This window comes from Python bivittatus, unplaced genomic scaffold, assembly GCF_059951505.1.
Source record: "Python bivittatus isolate LINGU-HERP-01145 unplaced genomic scaffold, Pbiv_v1 ctg000740_np1212, whole genome shotgun sequence".
In the NCBI taxonomy this organism is placed as follows: domain Eukaryota; kingdom Metazoa; phylum Chordata; class Lepidosauria; order Squamata; family Pythonidae; genus Python; species Python bivittatus.
The window spans coordinates 719,802-728,548 of record NW_028277106.1 but is presented as its reverse complement, the minus strand read 5'-3'; the positions used below and the strand labels follow the sequence as shown (position 1 = coordinate 728,548).

The 8,747-nt window shown below is 47.5% G+C and overlaps 1 protein-coding gene across 5 annotated transcripts in view; it reads right to left on the bottom strand.

The window, feature by feature from the left end:
* Window positions 1–225: 225 nt before the first annotated feature.
* ZNF638 (zinc finger protein 638) overlaps window positions 226–8,747 on the bottom strand; it is a 47,258-nt gene continuing 38,736 nt past the window's right edge. For all 5 annotated transcript variants that reach the window (XM_088128815.1, XM_088128816.1, XM_088128813.1 and 2 more), the window contains 6 exons: window positions 5,908–7,072; window positions 5,739–5,810; window positions 4,410–4,679; window positions 4,082–4,171; window positions 1,938–2,056; window positions 226–509 (listed from right to left, as the gene is read on the bottom strand). In XM_088128815.1, the coding sequence (XP_087984941.1) occupies window positions 441–509; window positions 1,938–2,056; window positions 4,082–4,171; window positions 4,410–4,679; window positions 5,739–5,810; window positions 5,908–7,072 (1,785 nt within the window). In that variant the 3' untranslated portion in view covers window positions 226–440. The remainder of the gene's footprint in view (window positions 510–1,937; window positions 2,057–4,081; window positions 4,172–4,409; window positions 4,680–5,738; window positions 5,811–5,907; window positions 7,073–8,747) is intronic.

Genomic DNA, 8,747 nt, shown 5'->3' with positions numbered 1-8,747 from the left:
AGTAAAGCTGCTGAGCAGGAGGAGGAAGCAGGATGCACCAGTTGGATCCCCTCTCCCAGCATAAGAACTGGACTGAACCAAGACTTAACTCCTTTGCCCTCATCGGTTGTCTGCGGTGGGAGCTCGTGGGGTGCAAGATGGAGGTCACAAGAACTTTATTCTGCAAACCGCACAGTGTTGGCACTAATCAGAATAAAAAATGGAGCCAATGAAAAGCTCAACATGTTGACTCTACAGTAAGAATTTATTTGAACACTTCCAACATCATTGTGGAAAGCAATCAAAATCACTACACAATTTTTATCAGCCTGCTTCTCTAATGAATGGAAGTGTGTACGACATGAAAATCTTCAAAGGAACGAAGTAAAAAAACATGAACTTAATACATAGAGGCGACTGGACCCTAAATGAAACTTGCAGAGGCACTTCCCATCTTTGTATCATGTCAAACTCTCTTCTTCAGTACCTTCTTTTTCTTCTTCCTCTGCTGCGCTCTTGATCATGAATTTCTGAAAAGACACATACGCTTCTGAAATCTTTATAACAAATGATGAGACAGGGAAGAGCTCATTCGTCCTACACTAACCAGTTGCTCTTTTTTCGAGAAACGGATGCACAGCTCTCTCATCTCATTTTCCTTCCATCACTTTATCTGCTGTTTTCCAAGTGTGGCGCCCAGGACTGTACACAAAACTTAAGGGCTCTACATTAGCAATAGTCTTATTTTCAGTCCCTTCTCTAAGGATTCCTAGCATGGAATCTGCTTTTTCACAACTACCACAGAGTCAATATGTTCACCATGACCCCAAGATCTTTTTCCTAATAGTTGCAGGCAGCTTAGACCCCATCAGTATATGCTGAGGACAGGCCTTTTTCTGTCCCAACGTGTATCAATTCCCACTTACTTAAATGGGAGATTTCTTTTTTTTTTTTAAACTGCCACCATTATTTGCCATCTGGCTGATGAGACAGGGAAGAGCTCATTCGTCCTACACTAACCTTTGGGACCTAAGGAGACGCAAAGACTGAACTCTTGGGCTGTTGGTATACCCGGAGTGGCTCTTTTCCTATAGGCATTTGATTACTAGACCACCCAACGTTATCAATGTAATGAAATATCTGCAGGAAAACCACCAGGCCAGGAGGGCCCCAATAACCCAACCGTTCCGATTCCCTCCCTGAGAAAGTCCATACCGGCCCAACAACTTCCGTGCAATCCACCCAGCTTCTCCATAATCTCATCCTCAAACATCCCTTTCATTCTTTGTGTCTAATGATCCAGCTGCTTCCCTATCTGATATTCTTTTTCTGCCTGGATGTATCTGAAACAGTTCCAACTGCTGCCATTGTCATCATCTTCAGCCCTCAAATCTTTTTTTACAGTCTGTATTGTCACCTTTCCTTTTCTGCTCCTCTTGCTAGTGCTTCCTGGGCACTACCACACACACAGCCCAGCTCCTTTCTGGGCCACACAAGCACCACCACGTCAGGCCTAATATGGAGGAGGAACCATTCATGTAAAGTTTTCAAGGACAATCAATGAAAAACATTTGGGAAACCGTTTTTTAAGCAGCCACTTGCAAGCTTCTTCATTAGTTGTGAAAAGACCTGCAGTTCACCCATTTAGAGAAGGCAATAAGAAAGAAAATGAGGAAAACTCTCATTGGTGGGAGATGGGAAATAGTCAAGTTACTACAATTCTTTGAACCTCATCCCCTTCTCCTTGATCATTCCTGCCAAAGTGGGAGAATCTTTTCTGTGAGGATCCTTGGAGAAGGATCCACTGGGTTTTGGCCAAGAGCCTAACAGCCTTCTTCTCCTAGACAACTACAGAAAACACAGTATTGATACTCGGTTGAAAAAGTGACATGCTACTCCTGAATTTCACACTCGTGCTCCTTGTCAAGAGGTTCTCAGGGAAGATGAAAAAACAGTACCTCCATGTTCTGCTGGTGAAGTTGAGACTGGCAATGGGTCTTCATAGATTCTTCATCCACACAGAAGCAGGAACAAATCTGACAGAAGTAGCCAGCTTTTGGGACAAGGAAATCTAAATCTTAAAGGAAGACAACACACATACCAGACAAAGAAATTATATATTAACAAGGACTATTTCAGTTCATATTTCATGCTACTACCTAAACAGGGCAAGAGGAAGAAATGCAAATCTAGTTCAATTTCCGAAGATTAAGATTCAAAAAGATTCAGGCAGTTGCACATAAGGCTCGCCAAAGTCCACCTTGGAAGAATGAAGCTTCCCCAAAACAACTTCAACGGAAAGAAACATTTCTGGCATTTAAGGGCAGAGGAATCCCTGAGGGCCAATGCCACGGAGCAGAGGGGGAAGGGAAGCTGGGAAGTGCCCTGCAGTGGAGCCCGCCGTGAAGGGCACTTCCCAGCTTCCCTTCCCCCTTGGCCCCTGCACCTTCCTCTCCCCTCTCGGTGCCTTGGGAACCGGCCAGGATCTCTTACACAGACAGCCCCTGTCCCGGCTTCTTTCTCTTGGCTCCCACCAGGCCTGCGCCCTTTCCTTTACGATGAAATACCAGGGTTGCCTGAGAGGCGGGCACACATTTATCATCCTTGACGTCGCAAGGCAAGGGACAGCTCTGCTAACCGAGCAGGGGGAAGGTCGCCCAGGAGACTGGCAGATTCCTCAAGCATAAGGCCATGAAACTCAAAGCCATGAAGACAGACGAAAACGCCTCTCTCCCACAGCACCTTGGGCAGGGCTTCCATTGCTTCTGACGCACCTGTAGGACATGCCTCTCTCACCGGCCCACCCAGTGCCTCCGAGACAGCCATCTTCTTGCCCCAGCGACCCACTTCTTCTTCAACCCCAGATTAACCTCTTGGCAAAGTACTCTAAGGTAGCTTCATTTCTATACACGTTTGGAGTTCAGACATCCCCAGCGCAAACTTTTGGGTTTCACCAGCCCTAATTAAGCAGTTCTCGCACACACTCCACCCGTGGTCTCCTTCTAAGAAAGATTTCCACAGAGGTTCCCCTTAGGAAGAAGGTTCTTAGCACAGAGAAAGCAGCATTCAACCTGCAGCCTTCCTTGCAAATTACAGACTAGAAAATCACAGCTAATGATCTGCTGAAAGTACCTGGCAATTGTTTGTTTATATTTATGAAATATAACTGAGACCAAGACGTCAACTGTCAAGCACCGACGATGTTAAGCATTTCTTGAAGTATCTTGATAAAAATAAATGTCTCCTTCCTAGCATTTCTTGTTTTCGACTATCACTTCAATTATTTCCTAAACCAAGAAGTACTGGGCAGGGATACGCAAAGCATCCTATTCCAGTTTGCTTCCCCAACACAGCGTTTCGGCCATACCGAAAGTAAATCATCTGGCACAGGAAGCAGTTCATGGTGTCTGGACGGCAATGTCTTGCATATACCCGAAGCTCTAAAAATCTGCCTGAAATATGAAAGGGGAATCTCAAGAAAGCACCACATTGAGGGTAGCTGCTAAAAGATGAAGGCAAAAGGCCAGCGCAAAATCTTGCTTCCAACTTACAATTCTGTGACTGAGACCCGCTAGAGGCTACATGACTTGGAGGCTGTGTGTCTGCAGGACCATTTCTCCCAAGTCCATTCTGACTGCCTTGGATGTTCCTCCTGAAAACAGGTGTTAACAGTCCCCACCTCACACGATGTGGAAGACATGGGGGCCCAGGTTAGGTCCTCGGGGGCTGCCTTTCCCCCGTAAAACAGCTTCCCCTTGAGGGTGTGGGACCTCCAACCTTCCAGAAGACCATTAAGAGATTTATTTTGTAACAGTAGAGGTGGGTTGTGGGTCTCGATAGGGTAGTTTATTAATGCCATTTTATGGTGTGACTGTCTGGGGGTTGTTTCAGAGTACGTTAACTGCCTGCAGTCTTTGGAGTGGGTGATGCACAGAAAACCTGCTCTTAGACATCAGCACCCATTTCAAAGTGCACTGAAGCCAAAAGAGCACGGATGAAACCATTCTCGGCGAGTGATCTCCACTGGACACTGAAGATAATAAAGATGGTGAACTGCTTTTGTTTCAGAGTGCACTGCCCCAAAGGGCATCCTCAGGCATACCTTTCAGCTGGCTGGGAGTCTTCAATTTCTCTGAGGAATCTACTTTTCTTTGTTTAGCTTCGGGTTCTTCACATTCGGATTCAATCAAATCTACAACAGTGACATTCTGATTAGCAAACACATTTCACGGTAACCGACACAGTGCCACAATCACGCCATGCTCTGGACTGCCTGCCTGCCTGCCTCTTACTCCCTTGCTTCTCCAAACTCCAGAGGCTGCACCATTGGGCGAAATCAGCAGAAGGAGAGGGTGGCTGCGGCCAGGAGGGCAGAGCCGAGATGGGGCCAAGCACACACCGGCGCGCTCCTCTCTCTCTCTGGTTCCTACCTCTGCAGGGCTTTTCACAGGACTGTGATGGAGACGCTTCACTGCAGCTCCCCAAAACCACATCAGATGACAGGCCAGGATTCTGGGCAGATAGTCTGGACCCTGCCTCTGGTTCTCCAGCTGCCGTGTCCTCCGTGGAAACTCCCACACCTGGGGAAGGTGTTGTTACAGCATCTCCCGTCCTCTCCTCCGCAGAAGTGGTTGCTGAGCTTCCCTCGACTTCCATTCCAGTCACTTCAGCCACTGCGCCCTCTCCGTGGCTCTTCAGGCCTGTTTCAACAGAAACCTCAATAGATCAGTCATTCTTTCACAAGACAGATGTGTCATCCATTAAGTGAATTTTTTGTTATTGATGCACATTGGCAGCATGACTGATTTACACCACTCTTCTCTTCTGCTCATTTGGACAAAGGATCTTCCGCCCCTAGGTAGCACTCTCCCCAAGCTTTGTTCAGCTAATCACTGAAAGCAACACTTACTATCTTCATGGAGATTATTCTCAGAAGACGAGGAGCTCCTAAGAGGCCATCAGGCAGCCACATCTGCTCAGCTGGCTGAGGCAGAGGCCAGAGCAAAATACCATATATCCTTTCCATCCTTGGCACTCCCTCTGCTAGGACAACCTCCTGCCCGCTGGAGTATAAGCCAGCTGGATTTTGCCTTTATGGGGGAGTGAATGCTTGAGTCCATGACGGTCTCTTTACATAGGCGATTAAAGAGGGTCAAACGGGTGGAGCTTGGGGCATTTATACTGCATTGTATTAACCTTTAATTCCTTTCACACTTGGGGACCAAGATGGCTGAGAGTCAGAACCAAAGGTCAACCGTTGGGATGGGCAAAATGTTCCAGGTATAAAGCAGCTGTTTTAAGTGGTCCGTGCCGAAACCAAAATGGGTGCTTTGAAACTTTGGGGCAGCTTTGTTCCAGGTATGCACCAAAACGTAATTGATCTGAGCAGGAGGTGGCTGGGGGGACCATACATGGAGGGAGAGGGGGTGACACACCCAATCTCACTTTATAAAATCACTCCAGGACTCCTCCAGATTTGTTCAGCTAAGATCTGGAATGATAAAGCAGGCAGGGGGAAGGAGACCTGCAAGGCCAAAGCCAGACGGGAGTCAGCAGGATCAGGGTTGGGAATTTGTCTCGCGGCCCCCAGAAAGCCACACAGCCCCCCAGGCCATTCTTCTCAGCTCAGCCTCCGGCCAGTGCCAGCTAGACAGCCCTTTTCACAGGGAGAGCCCCGCCAAAGGGGGGGCAGTGTTTCTTTAAAGTACCTTTTGCTCCTGGAAGTCCTTTTTCTACCTGCTACATCAACGTACTCTTACCAGGCGATTGCTGGTCCTCCTCTGTATCACTTTCCTTGCTACTGGATTGTTTCTTCTGGTTCACAGCAGGCTCTGGAAACAGAAGGTGCACGTGTAAGCTTTCAGTTTGCACACAAAGCTTTTACTGCTTCTTTGAGCTTGTCCCTATCGAGGCCGATCCAGTTCCTACCTGTCAACAGCTGCTTGCAACCTGACTCTGATTCAGTGACTGTGTCTATTTTCTCCAAATCTTTTCCTTCATCCTTTTCTTTACATTCTAGCACAGCCTTCTGCCTATCTCTTTCTACCTCCTCTTCCACAGGGCTCTCGTTGTCAGGATCCCCCTGCTGGGCTGCAGACACTTCATCTTCCAGCAGGTCATCCCAAACACATTCTCTCTGTTCTAGCGGGGTGTCATCTGGGATTCCAACGTCTTCTAATTCTGCAGAAGACCGGATATCCTCTTCTGCTTCTCCAACTGGCAGTACAGCCTCTTTTTCTGGTACTGTTTTGGTCACTTCTTCCAAATTTCTGCCAGGAGACATGTCAGATTTTTCTTCATCCTCCTCTTCACTGCCAACTTCATCTACAGTAACAAAGTTAAGCTCTTCTTTTAGGCGATTAAAATCTTCTAGGAAATCTTCATCGTCTTCTGTCACTTCATCCAAAGTCATCAATGGCTGGTCATCACTATCTTCGTGAATCTCATCCACTGTAACTAAAATGCTAGGATCCTCTGGAATCTGGGAAGAGAGATAATCTCCAGCATCTTCAACCACCACTTTTTCATCTTCCTTGCATTTTACAGTCTCATCCTTGAAGTGTGAAGGTTCGTTCAGGGGTAGCTCTTCCACCTCCCCAATTTCATCCACAGTCACTAAAGGTTCTGCTTTAAGATCAGGTTCATTTTCCCCTGAAGTAAAGGCCCCCTTAGCAATCTCGTGAAGAGCAGCATCCTCTTGCTCAGATATCTCGTCCAAAGTAACAAGTGACTGTGGATCTTTGATAACTTCATCAATCAGTTCCTCCTCTTCATTGACTTCATCAACTGTGACCAGTGCCTGGGGATCAGCCATGGCTTCCAGGTTCAGAAGCTCCACTTGGGCCAACCCACCTTCATCTTCTCCAATTTCATCCAAGGTTACAAAGGAGACCTCGCTCTCAGCCACAGGACTGGCCGAGATCTTAGCTTTTTTTCTCTTAGAACTTGGTTCGTAGGGAGTATTTTTCTTTGGGGGGTCCTTCCTTTTGCCCCTTACAGGGTTCTTCCTGGGCTGAGAAGGAGAATCCACTTCATCTACAACTTCATCCATTGTAACAAACTCATCCAAATTAAATGGGAAAAGCTCCTCCTCCTAAAAAGGAACAGAAAAAAAACACAATTTGACATAATTTGACTTGTGAACAACCTAGAGACATGTAATTGTGACAAATATCAGAAGAAAGAAAAAGAAAAAATAAAGTGTGCTGGCAATGCAGAGTAAGAGGATGTTTTAGAGGGTGATCCTGAATGAAGGAGACCTTTTACAGGTTCAAAGAAGCAGATGAGCAGTTTGTCTTTTTGGAGTCTATTTCTGTCACTGTTTATTTATTTATTTATAATATTTATATCCTGCATTTTAATTGATGAGAGCCAGTCTGGTGTAGTGGTTAAGGTTTCAGGCTAAAAATTGGGAGACTCTAGTCCTGCCTCAGGCACAAAACCAACTGGGTGACCTTGGGCCATCCCACTCTCTCCGCCCTAGGAAGAAGGAAGCCATGGCAAACCCCTTCTGAAATCTTGCCAAGAAAACTGCAGGGACTGGTCCAGGCAGTTGCCAGGAGTCAAGACTAACGTGAAGGTGCCCTCCAAAAAAGTAACTACTAAAAACAACTCTGGAGCGGAATATGCACAGTCCTGGGCAAGTTACTTCCTTCAACTGTAACAATTCACCTTTCAGTAGAAATAATTTCCCCAGAGGTGGCAAACAGTGAGGTCGAAGGACAAGTTATTAGGGCCGGGCAACCATTTGGATTCAGTTTGGGGAAAAGGAGATTCGGAGGCCCGCTATCAGCAACTCCTTACAGAGGGTGCATCTTTCCCGGCCTCGCACAGCTTCTTCCTGGAAAAGATCCTCCTTTTTTTAAGGAGTGGCTGACGGGGGCACTGCGGGCATCGGTGTGCTCAAAGTCCCTTTTCCCCTTTAGGCCAGAGCTGCCGCACGGCCCTCGTAGTGATACAGGAGTAGTTTTATGTTCTGAGATTTGGGCCCCCTGCATATACCAAGCATACCCACTGCGTCCCGATGAAGGGACACCCACCACCCGATCGAGGCCTGGGAGAAGAGCCAGGTCTTTTTGCTCTTCAGAATGTCATCTAGGTCTCGGGGGAGCCTCATCACTGAGCGCAGGCACCGCGACAGATGGGGCACTTCCAGGGTCCCAACTGATGGCCTTATTTAACTGAAGGGACCTGGAGCTCCCTAATCCCGTGAGATCGAATTGGCCAGGAAGACACCACGGGAGATGGGCAGTCCCTCAGACAGCCAGGCCCTCTGCCATGTAACCTCTCTAGGTCCTAACCAGCACCTTGACTCACACCCAGAAGCAAACCAGCAACCAGGGCAGTGTGTGAGGCAGCGGTGTCCCGTGGGTATACCAAAGCAGGCCCATAACTGCCCTCACTGTACATTCTGGACCAGTTGAAGCTGCTGAGTGGTCTTCAAATGCAGCCCCGTGCAATAGTTGAGCTGTGAGATGACTACGGCATAGGTGATTTCTAAAGGGTCTCCTGATCCAGGAAAGGGCCCAATTTGGTATGAAAATATGACCTTACTTGCTCCTTGGGCATAAAGGATACGTGGGAATGACTTTGGGAGAGAGGGGGAAGAGCCACAGCCAGGGCAACAGTCGGATAAGCAGCAGCTGAGCCCGCAGAAGGAACAGGGGCGTGGCAAATGTCTTGGGAGGGACCCTCCCTAGTTTCTTGGGCTGTAAAGATGAAGGGGGAGAGATGTACTTTCAGACTTGCAAGATTCTGTTAATGTAACC